Raw genomic sequence first — 18,416 nt, forward strand, 5'->3', positions numbered from 1 at the left:
AAGGATTATATTTGCATAAATGATGAAAGTTAAGAATAAATCAATTAATTTTAAAGTAACAAAGCACAGATAACGTTGTGAGTTTCTAGCATGGCTATAAAACAGTCGTATAAAAAGAGGTGCCCAAACATTTTTACCTCATTGTATCGATATGAACTTTAACGTACGGATTGATCATAATCGTTGCTGTGATGGCCAAGGTTCTGACTCCTCTGTATCGGGATCCTCAAGTTCCAGGAAGTTTTGGAGGTTTGAATGCTTTACATCGTGCTTTAAAAGGACGCGTGAAGACAAAGGAAATCAAAAACATGGTTGCAGAGCAAGGACTCGTACACTTTGCACAAGCCTATCAGACACAAGTTCCAGAGAAATCGAGTCATCGTAGGCAACATAAACGAGCAGTTTCAATCTGATCTGGTCGACATGCAGTCCCTAGCAGATACAAATGACGGCTATAAATATTTACTTACGTGCTTGGATATTCTGTCAAAATATGCATGGGTTGTACCTCTAAAAAGTAAGAAAAGTGATGAAATCGTATCTGCTTTCAACATTATATTTTCGGAATGAACACCGGAAATATTGCAGACAGATGCGGGTAAAGAATTTACAAATAATCAAGTGCAAAAACTTCTGAAAAAGAAAAATGTACATTTTTTTACGACAAACAATTCAACAAAAGCATCGGTCGTTGAACGTTTTAATCGCACACTTAAGACAAAAATGTGGAAGTATTTTACAGAAATGAATACAAACGCTACATCGATGTGCTTGATAAACTGGTGTATAGTTACAATAATACATGGCATCGAAGCATAAAAATGAAGCCTTCTTCCGTGACAGTAAATAATCAAAATGAGGCTTGGAAAAATCTTTACGGGGATCTTGAAACCACGCCAAGGCTTCAAAGCTCACTTAAAGTAGGAGATACCGTCAGAATAAGTAAAGAAAAATTGCGATTTGAGAAAGGATATGAGCAGAATTGGACGAGAGAAATATTTACGATCCATAAAGTATTGCCCAGAAATCCCGTAGTGTATAAACTAAAAGATCTCACTGCCGAAGTGTTAGAGGGGACGTTTTACTCACAAGAGCTTCAGAAAATAACAGATTCTGGATATTATCCCATTGAGAAGGTCTTAAAAACAAGACGGCGATTAGGAAAGACGGAATATTTTGTTAAGTTTCAAGGCTATCCTGAAAAATTCAATGCATGGGTGAATGATGTGAAAGGGATATAAAACAGTGCTGTACTTACTTCTTTCATTCAGTCGCAAACATGTCATTCTATGTGACGCTTATCAGTGACAGCTCTAGTCGCTTCTTCCCTGAGAATAAAACTTCTCATTTTATTACACAGCTTCCTCAAGTATTCATTTGAGCCATCATGAATGGGAAGTAGGTTTAACAGATATTATATATCCTCATTCGTGGTATAACATCAGGTCGGACAATAATTTATTTGGATTTGATTTAGGCGATGGAGTGGTACAAGGGCGGCGAATACCTCCTGGTTGTTATGAAACAGTCCCAGATCTCTTGAAAGCTATGATTTTAACGACATTCAAAAATAAATTAGAATTTCACTATCATCCTGTAACAAAACGAGTGACAATCAAAACAAAAGAAGGTGGTAAAGTCATTCTTCACACAGGCATAGCAGAACTTTTAGGTTTTCATGCCGGAGAATATAATGGAACGACACAGAGTCCCTTTATAGCCGATCCAGCAGCTTCCTTTCCCGTCATGTATGTGTATTGCGATCTCGTAGAGCCACAAATCGTGGGTGATGTCAAAGCTCCTCTGTTAAAAATTATCAAAGTAGAAGGAAGAGATGGTGAAATGGTTAATGTTCATTATACGAGACCTCACTACTTACCCGTCATACGACAACATTTTCAAACGATTGAAATAGATTTACGTCTACACTCTGGCGAATTCGTTCCTTTTGAACGAGGCATGGCATACATCGTGCTGCATTTTCGCATGAAACAAATTGTATAAATACTGCATGACATTGACGTGCATCGTCATTTGTGTAAAAAACGTGAATCATGCTTGTTCCTTACACTTGCTGTCCGAAAAAATTTGAAGACTATTATGTCGGACAAACCGGAAGCGGTATGCCCTTTTATCAAGGACTGTCTCTGCAAAAAGGACACGGCCTTGGTGGTTTCTTCGCAAACTTTTCCGCACTGCACTGCCTTTCCTGAGAAGTGGAGTTAAAACAATCGGAAAAAGAAGCTTTACGAACTGGAGCCATGATTGCTAACGATGTATTAGCTGGTGAGAAATTAGAAAACTCAGCTAAAACAAGAGGCAAAGAAGTTGGAAAATTGTTAGCTAAGAAAGCTCTTAAAAAGGCGGATGAGATGATTGGCCATGGAAGGTTTAAAAGGAAGCGCAAAGCCTACAAACCAGTCATTCGAGCCAAAGTCAAGAAAGTTAAAGGACGTGATATTTTTGACTCTTAGTCAGAATGGCTTATTTGTTAAAAGATTCTCCTGAATGTGCTAAATCTGAACTTAATTTATTTACTTTACCACCCACCCAAACAGTTATCGAAAGAGGGCAGTGGATAGAATTTCACCCTGTTGCGAATGCGTCTGATGGTAGTCCAATAGAATTTAACATTTCTGGGACTGGTGACGATTATTTGGACTTGTCACAGAATCTCCTATATGTTAAAGTTAAAATTGTGAACGGAAATGGAACTCTATTAACTAAAGAAAATGTGGGTCCAGTCAATTTATTTTTACATGCCTTGTTTTCCCAGGTGGATGTTAGCTTGAATGAAAGATTAATCTCTTCGAGCAACAACACTTATCCATACAGAGCAATTATTGAAAAATTATTAAACCACGGATATGAAGCGAAAACGTCACAGTTGTCTTCTGAATTGTTTTTCAAGGATACTGCAGGTCAAATGAATAACTATGATTTAACTGACGCAAAGAAGACCCCTAACGAAGGATTTATTAAAAGAGCAAATATGTTTAAACTGAGTACTACAGTGGATATGATAGGGCGTCTGCATGTTGACATATTTCATCAAGATCGACTCATGCTTAATATGGTGGATATGAAAATCAAGCTTATACGAAGCAAACCAGAGTTTTGCTTATTAGGAGATGGTAACTTTAAAGTAGTCCTCGAGCAAGCATCGATGTTTGTTCGCAAAGTTCGAGTCAGCCCTGGCGTAGTGTTGGGGCATGCTAAAAGCTTGGAGAAGACAACAGCCAAGTATCCTATTAACAGAGTTCTGTGTAAAGTATATTCCATTCCTGGAGGAAACATGAGTTTTGTGCAAGACAACATCTTTACTGGACAAATGCCAAAGCGCTTGGTCGTAGCCTGTGTGGACAACGATGCTTTTAACGGAAGCTATAAAAAGTCACCATTTGAATTCAAAACACTATGATATTATTTTCATTGGAGTTTACATCGACGGACAACCGATGCCTCATAATCCATTGCAGCCTGATTTTACCAATAAAAACTATATTCGTGCATTTAACAATTTATTTTGCACTTCAGAAGATCGAGGACTTTATTTGTCAAGAGAAGAATTTCCCGACGGATACTGCTTATTTCATTTTGATCTGTCCCCTGACCTCTGCGATGGAGCTCATTTAAATCTCGTTCGACACAGTAATTTAAGACTGGAACTAAAATTTAAAGTGCCTCTACCTCAAACCATTTCCTTATTGGTGTATGCCGAATTCGAAAATTTGATTGAAATCAACAAAGCTAGAAACATCTTGTACGATTTCGGTAACTGATGAATTCTTTGGATATTCGCAGAGTATTGCTTCGGCATCGCTATGCGTCGAGATATTTTGTAGGAGTTTTTCCTTGTGATAAGATTCCTTGCATTACATCGTTTCCTGCTGCAATAGTTGTTAATACTGATAAGCATACTGAACCAGGAACTCACTGGATTGCCATGTTTATAGAAAACCCTCAAACTGTTGAATTTTTTCGACTCTTATGGTTTGTCTCCTCAAGCTTATGGTCATCATATTACAAGATTTGTGAAGAAATATGAACATGTAAAATGGAATCAAGTACCTCTACAAAGTTTGACTTCAAATGTATGTGGACAATATTGTATTTACTATCTAACAAAGAGATGTCAAGGTTTATGTATGGATATCATTGTGAAAAATTTATTTCAGAAAATCAGTGATTTTTAATTGTATCAATATGTTAAAAAGAATTTCGGTGTAAATATGATTTTTAAGAAATAATAAAATGTTCTTTTTTATTTTTAATTCTGAGTTCGTTTTACTGTCTGTATAATTTTTTGTCATCACACAATATTTTTTTTTTCTTGCAAAGCAATAACATATCTGGATTTTTTTTTTCCTCTTTCTGTAAATAAATGTTTATTCTATTTAATTTTTTTTATTGCGAGTTTTTTTTTTCCCTTGTAGTCTTTCTTTTTCCTTTTTTTTTTGCTATTAAACTTTTTTTTTTTTAATTCTTTGCATTTGACTTAAGGTAAATTTAATTTTTTTCACTTTTATTTTGAAAAATGATTATAAAAAATAGTAACACAATCCACACAAAGTTTTAATTTTCAACTCATATTTATTTAACACAAAATAAAAAAGTTACAAATAATTTTTCCAGGCATATGGTTTTGCATACATTTTCTTCTGTCGATTAAGATTGGGCTCGGTTACAGGTGATTTGGCATACATAGTTTTCTGTCTTTTAACAATGGGCTTGGGAACACTTTTTTTCAAATACTTGTTCTGAATAAACTCGGAAGGAAAATTTACATCTTCTAATACATTCAAAAATGCTTCATGTCCAATGGGTCTCGCTTTCCTAGAACGCAGTAAAAAAGTGACCAAATCTGTAATATTTGAATTTGGTATAGTTTCACCTTGTACCAGAAGCTCATTTTTATCATTCCAGGAAACAGTTGATTGGTTGTTCTTGAGAAACTCTAAAATTTTCAGCGCGTGTTTTTTCCCTTTTTCTGGTGCTGTTTCCAGAATATCTTTCAGAATATCAGGAGGACCTCTTTCTTCGACCATTTCGGATTCCAAGGGTTTTGTAGAAGGAAATTTTACGAATTTTTGCAAAATTTGCAAGTACAACACGCGTTTTTCTTCGTCACCCAGGTCGCGGCGAAGTAAAATGTCATTCATATCCTTGTCCAGTGTAGATAAATGATCCGTAGCAAAGTGTTGCGTTTGATCCTCGGGTAACAACACGTATTTCTTTGCATTATCCATGAATGAGAGACGTTAAAACAGATAGTGCTGCAGGTATTAAAATACTTAGGAAACCGTCTCCTTTTTGAACGAGGATGCGTCGTTTCTTGAACAAGGGAACTTTCTGCTGCGCTAACACTCGCAGAGTCCTTTTATATGGTCTCAGTCTTTTCAAACGTTGTTTACTGAATGGGATGTTGCCGCATAATAAATTCTTACAGCACTCACATAGTGCTTTTATAACACTATTGGGAGCTTTTCTCAACAGCGCAGTACGAAGTTTGCTGTTTTTTAAAAGCCGGAGCTGCTCTAAATTTTGTTGCGCAAAAGATGACATTCTGCTTTCAAATGACGTATTTGGTGGTGTGTACTGTTTATTTATAGAAAATTGGCATATGCAGCCGCTTTTGCCAAAGCACAGTGCTTAAAGTAAGGGGGATGCACAGGACAAGAAACATAACTGCTTTCTAATTCATGAAATTTAGGGCAACCAACATCATTTAAATCCAATACTTTTTTTCCAGATAACTTTTCAAAAAATTTACATTTCTCCAAACCTTTAACGTATATGTCAGTAAAAGAAACGAACAACATAGTCAGAATGTGACGTAGAGCTTTGTAAGGTAACTCGCCGCTTTCCCAAGACAATCCATGTAGGTTTCGGATTATCCAAGAATAACTTTTCTGTTTTTTGTGTGATAATTCTTCCCAAGGGCGAGGAGGTAAGAAGGACCAGCGACCATGGTAATGGTGATTCACAGAGTAAAATGCAAGCTCCTTAATAATATAGCTATGTGGAGCTAATTGAAAACCTTCAAAATCGACTGACAACAGCAGACATGTTTCCACCTCCTGTTCCTACACACTAAATGGTTAACGAGGCTCGTACGCGTAATTTATATCTCCCGGAAAAATTCCTGTGCGCATGCGTAAACGGTCATGAGTTTCGGGTCTAAAGTCTAGAAAAAGGTATCCGTACGCGGGGGTTGTAGCATCACTAAAAATTTCTAGAAAAGCCTTAACTTTGCCTGGAAACATTTGGCGAGCAAGATGAGTAATTTGACTTTTATCTCTAGGGTTTTTGTACAGTATTAAATAGTGCGAGTTTAAGTTAATTGTTCGCATTTCCGTACTTTTATAAAAAATATTCTGAACAATGAATATGCAACTAATATTTCTATGGTGACTTCCTTTCGTAAAAAGTTTGGTCAACCGCGAATCGTTTCCTAGTTCAGACATTAAATCATCAATCACAATAATAACGTGTCGTACAGTATTTAAATGAGAGGGTAACCCTTCGACAAATTCAATATTTTTCATTTTATTAAACAAGGGCTGATAGACTCCATAGCAGTAAATAATCTTCTGAGGTTGAGGCCTAAACATGTTTTCTTCGATTAGACGCTTTACGAAAACGGTTTTGCCAGAACCAGTGGGACCTGAAATCATACAAGTGGAAGGATGTTTCAAGTACGGGAACTCCATTTTGAATGATTGTCTCACCCGTATACAAAGCTTTATATACCTGTAATAAAAGAGAAAATTATACCACCTTTAATAGGAATCCAGTTGTCCTGAAAAAATAAAAGTTTGCCCAGAAAGGGTCTTCTTTTCTGTGTGGCCCTGAAAAGGGCCTTTGTTTTATCGTGGCTCTGAAAAGAACCTTTTTTTTTATATAGTCTCATAAAAGACTTTTTGCTATATAAGCATTCCAATTCATGTTAATTTGGGTGGCCCTGAAAAGGGCCGTTTTTTTTTTCTCTTGCTTCTGGGAGTTAGAATCCGCTCTATTTTTCTAGAAGCCGTAGGGGAGTGTCAAAAAGTTCTCTTTTATAACTCTTTTGTCGTACACAATTCTGTACAATTTACTCTCCGGCTTGTTTATCACTCTCCTTCTTTTTGGATCTCTTGTGATTTTTCTCTCGTCATAAGTTTCAATTTTTGAAGTGTAATCTAGCTCACTGATAATCGCTTTTAAGCTATGAAAATTTAAAATCAAAGAATTTTTAAAATTAAGAGTAAAACCTCTTATTTTGCAATATGTATTTCCAGAAGCCGTCTCATATGCGTAATTCTTGGGTCCTCCTGAAAGATAGCAAAGAATATTTAATTAGGAAAAAATAGTCTTTAAAAATGGAGCAATTACGAAAAAAGAGTCATAAGATAAAGAATAAAATAAATACCTGAGACGAAGGTTATAATTTTGTCCCCATTCAATTCATCAGTGAAGTCACCGAGAAAATTCCCCAATGGGGGGTCATTTAAGCCATTACTCGCATAAATTATGGAGTCTGTGTCATGGTACAACACAGACTCCCCCAACTTATCCATTTCTTCATAAAGTTTGAGTCTGGCCCAAGCTGTTGTAAAAATAGCTATAAAAATGTTGGTGGAAATGTCTTCCGTTACGAATTCTTCCACCATTTTATACTGTATCGGCGCAATTTCTGGTGCAGGAAAATAGACGTCTTGTACCTGTAACAAACAGAAAAATGAGGTATTCATTAACTCACGTTAAGAACAATCAATAAAGAAAAATTTAAAGAGAAGGGAAAAAAGATCAACTCTTACGTCTTTTGTGGAATCCAAAAAAAGTTTGTTGAAATGTTCCACTGTATGGACGTACTCTAATTTCGGTTTATTCATATTCATTCCCCACCTGTAAAGAAAAGAGCATTGCATTAAAATCTATGTTCATTTAGATGTGTGCTTATTACAATTGAAAAAAAAAAAAATTGCTTACCTCCCCCAAAAGCTGTTCAATGCTAATTTTGCTACTTGTCGTCGACCAGGGTTTATCATCACAGACGAAATATCTAAATGTACTCCTTCTTTCTCTGCATACTGGCGAATATATTGTTCTTTCTCTTTATCAGTCACGCACTCTACAGGCCAGCCACTGCTTTCCTGTTTTATCTTGAGAAAGAGATCAATATATGATTTAAATAAGGAGTCTGTCGAAGATTCAAAGTGATAAACTTCGTAAATCTAAAGTGGAAAAAAAAGAAACATGTTAGCCTATTTGCTCGAAACAGTACTCTTGCTATTTTTTCTTTATTAAAAAACCAACAAACATAAAAACACAAACTTACGTCCATGACTTTGTATCCTTTTTTTATTGCCAGCTTCAGTTCTTCTGTACACCAGGTACCTATCAATGCTCGGTCTTCGCCTTGATGAGTACAGTTTTCTTGGCTCATGTGTTCAGTACAGGATCGGCACAAGGGAAACATTAATTTATCCTTGCATCTGTACGGAAGTATTGGCAAAAACAATCCTCTTGGTGCTAAAACTTTGCATTTTATTATTCCAAAGTATTTGCAAGGATCGTCAAAGTTTTCCGTTATAATAATAGGATGACCCACTGGGTAACGACAGTACTTATTCACCTGAAAAGTTTAAAAAACAATGATTAGAAAGAAGTGGAGGGAGAAAAATATATAAGTTAACAGCTTAAGAAACTTACCCATGGATAGAGAGAAGTAAAATCTACGTATTTTACTATCCCTTCGTAATACAATCGAATAGCATTCGTACGGCCTCCAAAAAAAGCATCACGAGGTTTTAAGCGATCTTGCACATTGTGGCATTTGATAAAAGACTGTAATTCTTCATTTATCTTCACTTCGTTTTTAAATTCATGTTCCCACTTTTCCACTACTTTGAATCCCATGGATTTTAGTTTGGCTGTAGTTCTTTGAGTTTTCTCATACAAACTGCTCATAGAAACTCCAGAGAGTGGATTTGTCACACTGGTGTCATAACAAGATGGGCACCCATGGAAAAAACAGCCCTAGAAAGAGAAATTATATATGAGGGAAAAACGGATGTGAAAATAAAAATTACTATATATTTTTTTTAATACATAATTTTCTGAAAAAAAAAAGAAAAACTTACATGATATTGGTAGACTGTCTTCAAACTTTCGCAGTAACCATCTACTGAAATACCGCTCAATTTCTTCTCTCCCAATCCGTTTAGAGCATGAGCTATACAAATGCCTTCCATGGTTGCCACATAGTCTAACCATCTAATTGCATCAGCACTATAATTGGTAGAATTTATGTAGCCTCGTAATGGAACCATGGCTATAGCATTGGGCTTGATATGTGATGATCGATACACTGCCATGCATGCCGATGCAATAGTAATGTAGCTAAAGAAAAAATGTATCAAAGTTAAAAAACTAAAAACAAATCTCGAAAATTAAAAAGTGTAAATATATTTAGAAAAACAAAACATACGTACCAAAACGGATCCACCTTTGCAACCTCCAAAAACTGCTTTCGGAACTCTAAACAACAGCGACGTAGTATATTTACATCAGAACTAAAAACATAATAAAAATAGTATTAGACAAAAGAAAATACAATAAAAAGGGGAAATATTTAATTATATTTTAAAGATTGCGTACCGACAGTAGGCCAGGATCTCTTCTTGAAAATTAAACTCTTCTTCTGCATGCTCACTGTACCAGGAAAGAAACGACTCCCGGACAGAAGTTGACATAGTATCGGGGCTGTAAAATTTTTGCTCGGGCATTCTTCCTACGTAATTTTGATATTCACGCACGTTGAAAAGATGCGGAAAGAACCCCTTCTTCTGCTCTGTCATTCCGAAGCACGACGGAAGCTTCGATAGAGCCATTGGTAAAAAGTTGAACGAGTCAATGACCCGCAAGTTGAGACACTTGAGAGTAATGGACATCACTTTTGATCCACATGGAATTACATCTGGTGTCAAACCTTGTTCTAATAGCCAGCTTAACACAAACTGCCCATCGAATCTAAAAAATAAAAAAAAATAATTAATTTACCGATGTGGAAAAATAAGAAAGAGAAACATTTACTTGTGAAAGATTATACTTACCCTTTCATGTTATGAGCAATAGCTGTATACCCCTTATGCTCTGGTGAATATAACCATGCACAAAAATCTTGGCAGGCACTGTAACCTTTAAATATCATTTCTTCACCACCTGCGTACTGAGCGACAGCAAAGTTGACTTTATGCTCCCCCGAAGACTGGTCTGTCTCAAAATCAAAGAAAATGAGCTTTTCGGAGGAAGGCTTTGGTTCTATGGTGCGTAAGTAACACCGGTGTTCACTAGCTATGACGTAGTTATCACAACTAGGACATTTGGTGGTTCCGCATACATGCTTATCCTTTGCACATTCTCGCCGCAAAATAACCTTACAGCATTTTCTACACTGATACATCTAAAAAGAATAAATAAATAAATCAAAATAAACACTGTTGGGCCTTCAAAATATGGTAACTGAAACTAGGTACGAAAAAAAGTCTTTAGAGGGACTTACCACATCACACAAGGATAGCTCTTGATTTCCACTAGTAGCCTTATGAGCCTCGAAACAAGCTGTAGAGCGACATAACCGCTCGCAGTCCAGACACCTTATGGGTTCCCCAAGCGTGCACTGCTTCCTTAAGCAAATGTGGCAACTATCTGGGCAACGATGAGCATGAGCATTTTGATAAGGCTTATCGCAGGACTCGCAATAGAAGTGGGAGCCATAAAATCCTCTTAGATTTTTGATGACGTTAAAATGCTCCTTATGTAGATACAAGTTTATTCGCTTGCCCCGATTTGGACCTTTGTACGAAACCTAAAAAAAGGAAATATATGAAAATAAATAGCACTAATAAAATAGATATCAATACGGAAATGTCAGCATGAATGAATAAAAATATACCTTGTTCATTTCTTCTGTTGATATCACTGCAATTTGTACCCCTAAATGTTTCTCAAACTCTGCTATTTCCGCGTACGTACAGGGACCTAAAGGTACACCGGATGCAGCATGTAACTCCTTAGCCCGGTTCAACAGAGTCAGGCGATTTCGTTTTTTAAACGATTCGATAGCCGTGCGGTCATTGTCCAGGTGAGCTAATGCACAGACAATGGCCATTGCACAACAGAGTCCTTCACTGTCAGTCGGGATTGTAATGACGGACCTTTTATTAAGACAATCCACGTCCGGGTTTAACATTCTCCGTCGACCTGCTCCCACGTCTCGACGAATAGTGACCACGTCAGCTGAAAAACCGGAATCCAAAGCAATCTCGTCCTTCGATTGCAACACTTTGAGAATTGCAGCCATGACTGTTTCCAATGTGAGATCTGATACAGGCATCAGTCGTGTTGAAATGGGCTTGTCTAAACCGTCAGCTTGAATATAAATACGAATCAGATCCGTCGGCCTCAAATCTTCACTAGCACGACGAATTATCATTCTGAATAGTTCTCGAACGGAACTAATTGCTGCGACCAACGGCTTACCGCGAAGTTCCTCGGGCAACTTCTCCAGATCTACCTTAGCTCTGAAAGTTTTCTGACTCGCCTTATATTTTTCGATCCAACGCCCTTGAATCAATTCCATTTGCAATGCAGCTTCCATCTATATAAAAAAGAAAAACGTGTTACTCAAATTGTCAAAATTCCACAATTAATTTTGTTAATAGTTTACTTACATCTTGAGCGTCATCTATTTCTCTTTCATCAAATTCGGGTTCAGCATGAGAAGGACCTGGGGTATTCTATAAGGATTGAAAAAAAGAGAGTCATAAAAAACGCGGATTGCTCAATACAGTAAAACTAACTTCATAATAATCATAAAAAAAAGAGTTACCTCAAAACCCGAGCCATTTTGGTTATTCACCTTAAACACTTCTGATGCTTCAGCAAAAGACTGGGTGTCTTCTCCAATAACCTAAAATAAAAATATCGTAACATTCATGAAATCCGCTATGTGTTAAAAATAATAATAATAAAGTTTAAATAAGTATAACTCCTTACATCGTTGTCATCAATTTCGTAAAATTCTTGAGTCGGCTCTCCTATCAACTGTAAAAATAGAAAAGAGTTTTAAAATAAACAAACTCTACGAAAAAGACAAGTACATATGGAAATTAACTCAAAAATAAATTCTAAAGCTAAAGCTATTTATAAAAAGAAATGCATAGACAATTAGAAGAAAATTTTAAAATACTTACGTCGTCGTCAGAATCCCTTAGTTCTTCAGCATACTGTAAAAGAGAAAATAAAAATTAATGAACTCGCCTGAATATCTTTAAAGCTAAAATAAAATGAATAAGACAAATTTACTTACATTGCTAGAAGCTTCATCCAGTGTTCTCTTATTTCCAATAGGCATGTTGAATACTCGACAGAGGGCAAGAAAAAATGCCAACAAACTGTTGCTCAAAAAATTCTGAAACTGAGATAACCAACTGAAGGAATTGGTATTTATGTGGTCTAACCTATGACGTATGTGATGTCGTCAACATGGAACTCGCCAATCCCATTAACGGGAACGACATGACGTCAGCAAGAAACAAACAGTTGTAGCGCCCTCTAACAGTCATAGTGCACATGGATTTAAATCCTGTTCACTCTTGTCTGGACTCATTGCCTGCGTGTTCATGACATGAACAACTTTGGGCAACCTTAGACGAAGGGGAAATATGTTGAGTCATTTGCTTTACATGTTTGTGCAAATCTTGGAGCCACTTGAAATAGAGCAATATCATTGCATTAGTTTTTCACTCTTATAAATACTTTAAATATGTTCGAAAAAGAACGAAACAAAAAAATTAGAGTTACTTTTTTTTAAAACACATTTATACCTTTTTTTTTTTTATGAATTGTAATACTAATGTTTTAGATTGTTTTTTCCTTTCACAAACATTGTTCGAATTGAAGTACTTGAACTTAGACTTTTTTTCCTCTAAAAGTATATATATATTGTTTAAATATCCATTATATGCTTTTGTAAAAATATTGTAAGGCAATGAAAACACAAACTTATTCTGAGCAATGACATTTTATTTGGAAACTAAATATTTACATACAATCATTTTCTGTACATAAATACAAATTACAGTTGAAGCAATTATTCAAAAAATTCGAATGCATCCGCTGGGCACAGTTTCTCTCGGGCTAATCTTAATATTTTATTTAATTGAGCTTGTTTTAAAAACAGTTCGGTAAGGTACATTGCAGGCTTCATGTTCAGGAAGGGCTGTTCTTCCCATAGCTTCTCTCGAAATGATTCTGCGATATCCTCTATTTCAATTGTAAAGGCTACCGAATTGAAATCCTCAATACGATTTCCCCACAATTCCTCAGCCAATATTTTGGGCTGCTTGAGACCTTTTTCTTTCATGATGCTGCATATGATGAATTCCAACACGTTGAAAAGGTACTGGGTACCTAAACCGCTATCTAGAGATTCAGGTAGAAGGTTCTTGGCTAAAGGTGTGTCCGCGATCGAACTATAAGCCGAAAAGAAGTCCATTGCTGCAAACTGGTGGTCTAGAAGAACATTGGAGATAGGATTGTATTGGCGGATCATTTCATCCCACTGCTCTGCAGACAGTGTTAGGGATCGGGTGTTCGATTTCTCTGTTTGTGCTAAACGGGTGAACTTAAAATTCGCAAAATCAGAGCTCTCGATGGTCAGTTCATGTTCAAATAATGTTTGCAGTTCCCGGTTTGTTTGAGGCAAAGTTTTCCTTCCAAGAAGGTGCGGAATCCACCAGGCGCGTAGAGTTATGCCTTCGGTCGTAGGGTAAAACTTCTCCCCGTATTTTTGAAACTTCCTTACATGAAGACTAACAGTTGACATGTAAGTAGCTGCATACACGAAAACATCCTCTCCAATGGGAAACATCCCTTTCGGTATGTTTTTCTCCATAAAAGGTATCCCAGTTTCTTCATTTTTTGAAGATTTAGCTGTTCTCTGCGGCTCTTCACATTTTCTTTTCTGGTTGTTATTGGAGTTCATCTTGAAAGAGTTATAGGTCCTAATCCAAACACCGTGCGAAGCAAACTGAAGTCTCGAATGAGCAGGAGATCTTATATGTTTGCTGAAATGATCTCTGATTGGTCAAGTTTTCTGTGACGTAATTGATGACGTATATAACTGATGCTGAAGTAGCAAAATCTTTTGTTCGACATAAAACATGTTGGAACGTGTAGGAACGACACCCTGACGTCACTAAACTTTGTTTCCCCCAAGTCTTTCATAACTAACTTAAACATCATGAAGTCGCCATAGCATGATTGGTAAAGCGCGCGCCAATCATCTATGGTTCCTTTTTGCAACCCAAAGATCCCAGGTTCAATTCCCACCAGAAACCTTTTTTTTTCTACCAAAATAAATAAATAAATAAATAAAGTAAAATGAAAATATAAGGTCATAAAAAAGTCCGATAGATGGCGTCACCATCGTTTATCCATCGACAACCATCTTTATTTAAATTATTTTCCAAAATATTTTCCACATTCCTTTTTTGTTCCTTCGAAAACAACTCTTAAAAAATAGATTCGCAATTAAGCAGTTTTATCATTCATTATCACTAGATGGCGCCACCAGCAAATCTACTCAATTAAGTTCACACTTTCAGTTAAGCTTTCTGTCATGGCCCTAGTCTCCGATAGATGGCGCCACTACTGAATGTTATCCATTTAAAGTTTTATTATCCTTCCCAAGTAACTGCCTTCACCGGTCTAGTGGTTAGCATATCCGCGTTCGGAGCGAAAGGTCCTAGGTTCAAATCCCAGGGAGAGCATTTTAGAATATTACCCCTATTTCAGAATAATTTCAATAAATTTAATTAGGCTAATTACCCATTTAAAGAAAACAAATTAATCAAACAATTAAAAAATAAAAAATTTGCATAAGTTAGTATTTACTTTAATTACGTAATTAAAATTAAGACAGGAAACAACATGTTCTATGACGTACTACAAGATGGCGTCGTTGAAGCGTGACGTCATAGATGACGTCATCATACCCTCGTAAAAGGCTTCAAGAAAAACAGTGACGTCATCCGAAAAATAGCCTCGTAAAAGACTTCAAGAAATTAATCACGTCATCCGAAAAATAACCTCGTAACAGACTTCAAGAAAATCAGTGACATCATCCTAAAAATACCCCCGTACAAGACTACAAGAAAAAATCCAAGATGGCGGAGGACCACGCCCCCTCAGGAATGTTGAGTTGTTTTCCTCCTTCTGCCCCTATAGTGGCCTACTTACTACTTACGATGACAGAACACACGTTTTGCGTGAACTTTACTTTACCAGTACTTTACTTTAAAATATATTTCGGGACCTAAAATCGTTGCTTTCAAGAAATGAAGGCTTCACTCTCTCTCTCTCTCTACGTTTTATCTATTCTCAATTCGCAACTCCAACGAACTATAGGGGGCACTGAAGTCACTGTCTAATGGCGGAATTGAAAACTAAAACAAACGCACATGGTAACGAAGAAAATGCTAAAAGTGTTGTGATTTTTGTTCGTACGTATGATTTTTTTCGCTTTATTCTTTTTAAATTAATTTTCAAAGTCTTGTGGATATTCTGGCCCACGTAGAAAGAAATGAGAATTCAAGAAGCATTACTAAACGTCAAAGATTAATGCAAACTACGTAGTTCGGAGTTCTAAGCAGCTATTTCCATGATGTTGAATTCGATATTTATCAATTCTTGATAAAACTAAATAATAATTGTGGCCTGACAAGAACAACAATTAATGCTAGAAAATTCAATATGACATTACAAATTATTATCGAAAGAAGATGATACTTCTTTGCCTTGCTTGGCTAGCGCTTATTTTTTTTCCATTTGTAGCTGAGTTATTTCTCTCGAATTCCCTAATCGGTTCATTTAAAAATTTTCTGTTTCGATTTTTCTAATTTCTGAGTTACGATTTAATTGTGTCATGTTATGCAAATCATCAACAAAATTCTCACGGATATATGGTGGTAGTTTTCTTTTCAGTTGATTGACCATTATTTCTTTTCACTTATCGAATTCTGTAATCTTACTACCATTTTATTCCACTCATGATAAAAATTAAAAATGGTTTAACTAAAAACGCGAAATCTCGCCAAGGCTACTTTGCTCGCACAATACCAAAATTATAACCCTAAACAAATTTGGCGAAACCTTTCAGCTGAGAATAAAAGGAATAAAGTAAATTCTTTCTAGGTTAAACATTTTTCATTTTGTTCTACGATAATAAATCCAAGAAAATATTTTGCATACTGTCCATTCCAACTAAATGCTGCTGTAAAATATGATTAGTTAAATTAATTTAAGATTAAAAAAAGCTCATATTCTTACAAATTCATACAATAAAAAATTTTACCTGGTATAACGTTATCCAATTTTGTTAATCCAGAGTTTTCTTGTTTACGCGTCCACCATTTAATACTTTTTTGAAAGAAATAAAGAAAACTAACATTATTTTGAGAAGCTCGAGAATACTACTAAGGGACGAATTAATTTCTGTAGCTGAAAGCAAACTAAGACACATCGATTGCGTTAATAAATACTCAGAACAAACTGCCTGTGTTTACGTCAACAGACACACATGGAACTAAAACGTGGCAATGTTTTAGTTCATTCGGCAGTTTTGTAAATCACCGCAAGGTAGCGTATTCGAGCGCTGGAGTTCCGAATTGACATATCACAGTAGGAAATTTCATTACAAAAAGCAGAACTGGCTTTCTTATTGTCCTTTGGCAACGGGTTAAATATTTATTTCAGTTCTCATTCAGCAATAGATTAAAATAAATATTAATCATTTGGGAGATATAGCCATCCAATGTTGAAATTAATTAATCAATTAGCAAAAACGTTTCTGATTCGATCCATCGCGCTTCGAAACCATGCTTGCCACAACTTAATTACACACAAAAAATTTGATCAAAATCGGTCCACCCGTTTAAAAGCCTTATGGTGACAAACGTACGTCCGCACAGAAGATATATATATATATATATATATATATATATATATATATATATATATATATATATATATATAAATGGAGTTTGGTATATTAACATTATATGTCCATCGAAAGCGCCAATTTTTCGGCTGAAGATAGCATCTGTTCGAAGTTTCTAAGTTGTATAAAAAACGAGTTATGAGCTTTTTTTGTTCCCTGTTCGAAGGCTTTCATCAACCCAAGTCATTATTTAGTGTGTCATCTCAACTCCCAAGAATTGTTGTATTGTTGAATATTTTTGCGTTTCGTCTGACTTTTTGAGGCTTTTCTCAAGTCAAATTTTAAAGTAACGTTTTTCCACAAGATTGGCTAAAAATAAATGGATTTGGCTGATCATTTTACTTTTAAACAGAACTTATGTAATTAACGGTTTATTATTATTATTTATGCTGATTGGACACTTGCTCACTATATCCAACCAACCAGCAGAAATATCGCCAGAATTTTTTCAGAAAAATTTCAGTAGCTGATGCATTTGGCAGTTTTTTTCCACTGTCGCTGTTTTTGAGCCCAAAGACTACGTAATAATGTTTCTCAGCTTTCACCATATAAACAAAATATCGCCAATCAAAGATACTTAAAAAAAAAATACTGTGTAAAATAAGTCAACAACTAAATTAGGCAAATCCATAAACCGCACAAAAACTTCCATTATTTTTTCTTTTTGCACGATTTCAAACAATCGCCAAATTTTACTACTTATTTTGGAAACATTTCGGATGAAACCGTTCAGCGCCATTTTATTTTGACCAAAAGTATCTCAGCATCTGGCAACAATATTTCTATAATAAAAATTAGTAAGGAGGGGGAGTATTATCGAAAGTGTCCCAAAATGATTCTCGCAAACTAGGCAAGATTTTAAGCCGCACCAAGTGCCCACAAAAATTGAAATTTCCCAAAATAACTAAAGCAAGTGTAAGGGGAACACGGGCGGCTACATTTTTTAAAACAGTTCGTACATCAATAGCCATACAGAGAAGGTTTTAGATTTAAAAAAAAAAGTACTAACAGATAAATCTTTTTAAACATGTAAAGTTTAATTTCATATTTCGGAAATTCTTCAAATTTGTATATGCTTAAATGTCGTGCTTTCGCTTCTAATTGAATACTATTTTGTTCTTTATACTTATTGCTATTTTAGTTTAATGAGTAAGGAAGAAGCTTAAATTTTAATCACGTCAAAAAGGTTTGTTTTAAATTCTTACGCTTAAAACAGAAAACAAGGGCGAGTAACGATTGTTTCTCATAATTATTACTGACCCAGGCAACGCCGGGTATTTTTGCTAGTATATATATACACACAAGAACATTTTTGACATGCTCGCTGCAGTCTTTCTTTATTCGTAGAGCAAATTCATTTATCAAAGAT

The 18,416-nt window shown here is 35.6% G+C and overlaps 2 protein-coding genes across 2 annotated transcripts; both read right to left on the reverse strand.

The window, feature by feature from the left end:
- Positions 1 to 7,967: 7,967 nt before the first annotated feature.
- Positions 7,968 to 10,551, reverse strand: LOC129232771 (uncharacterized). Its single transcript, XM_054866874.1, has 5 exons — positions 10,547 to 10,551; positions 9,477 to 9,557; positions 9,126 to 9,384; positions 8,321 to 8,617; positions 7,968 to 8,216 (listed from the first exon to the last, which is right to left on the reverse strand). Exons 1-5 carry the CDS (start codon positions 10,549 to 10,551, stop codon positions 7,968 to 7,970), a joined length of 891 nt encoding a protein of 296 aa, XP_054722849.1.
- A 349-nt stretch (positions 10,552 to 10,900) lies between these two features.
- Positions 10,901 to 12,400, reverse strand: LOC129232770 (uncharacterized). Its single transcript, XM_054866873.1, has 5 exons — positions 12,356 to 12,400; positions 12,240 to 12,272; positions 11,876 to 11,956; positions 11,718 to 11,783; positions 10,901 to 11,644 (listed from the first exon to the last, which is right to left on the reverse strand). Exons 1-5 carry the CDS (start codon positions 12,398 to 12,400, stop codon positions 10,901 to 10,903), a joined length of 969 nt encoding a protein of 322 aa, XP_054722848.1.
- Between the last annotated feature and the right edge of the window lie 6,016 nt (positions 12,401 to 18,416).

This window comes from Uloborus diversus, unplaced genomic scaffold (genome assembly GCF_026930045.1).
Source record: "Uloborus diversus isolate 005 unplaced genomic scaffold, Udiv.v.3.1 scaffold_1394, whole genome shotgun sequence".
In the NCBI taxonomy this organism is placed as follows: Eukaryota; Metazoa; Arthropoda; class Arachnida; order Araneae; family Uloboridae; genus Uloborus; species Uloborus diversus.

Bases quoted from the DNA above. Each gene is read 5' to 3' on its own strand.
- LOC129232771 (XM_054866874.1), bottom strand. The intron at 9,385-9,476 runs GTACGTATGTTT...TTTTTTCTTTAG, and splicing joins GCAAAGGTGGATCCGTTTTG to CTACATTACTATTGCATCGG. The intron at 8,618-9,125 runs GTAAGTTTTTCT...TAAACTTTTCAG, and splicing joins AGACAGTCTACCAATATCAT to GTGAATAAGTACTGTCGTTA.
- LOC129232770 (XM_054866873.1), bottom strand. From the start codon at position 12,400: ATGCCTATTGGAAATAAGAGAACACTGGATGAAGCTTCTAGCAAT. The intron at 12,273-12,355 runs GTAAGTAAATTT...TCTCTTTTACAG, and splicing joins TGGATGAAGCTTCTAGCAAT to TATGCTGAAGAACTAAGGGA. The intron at 11,784-11,875 runs GTAACTCTTTTT...CAATCCTTATAG, and splicing joins AAAATGGCTCGGGTTTTGAG to AATACCCCAGGTCCTTCTCA.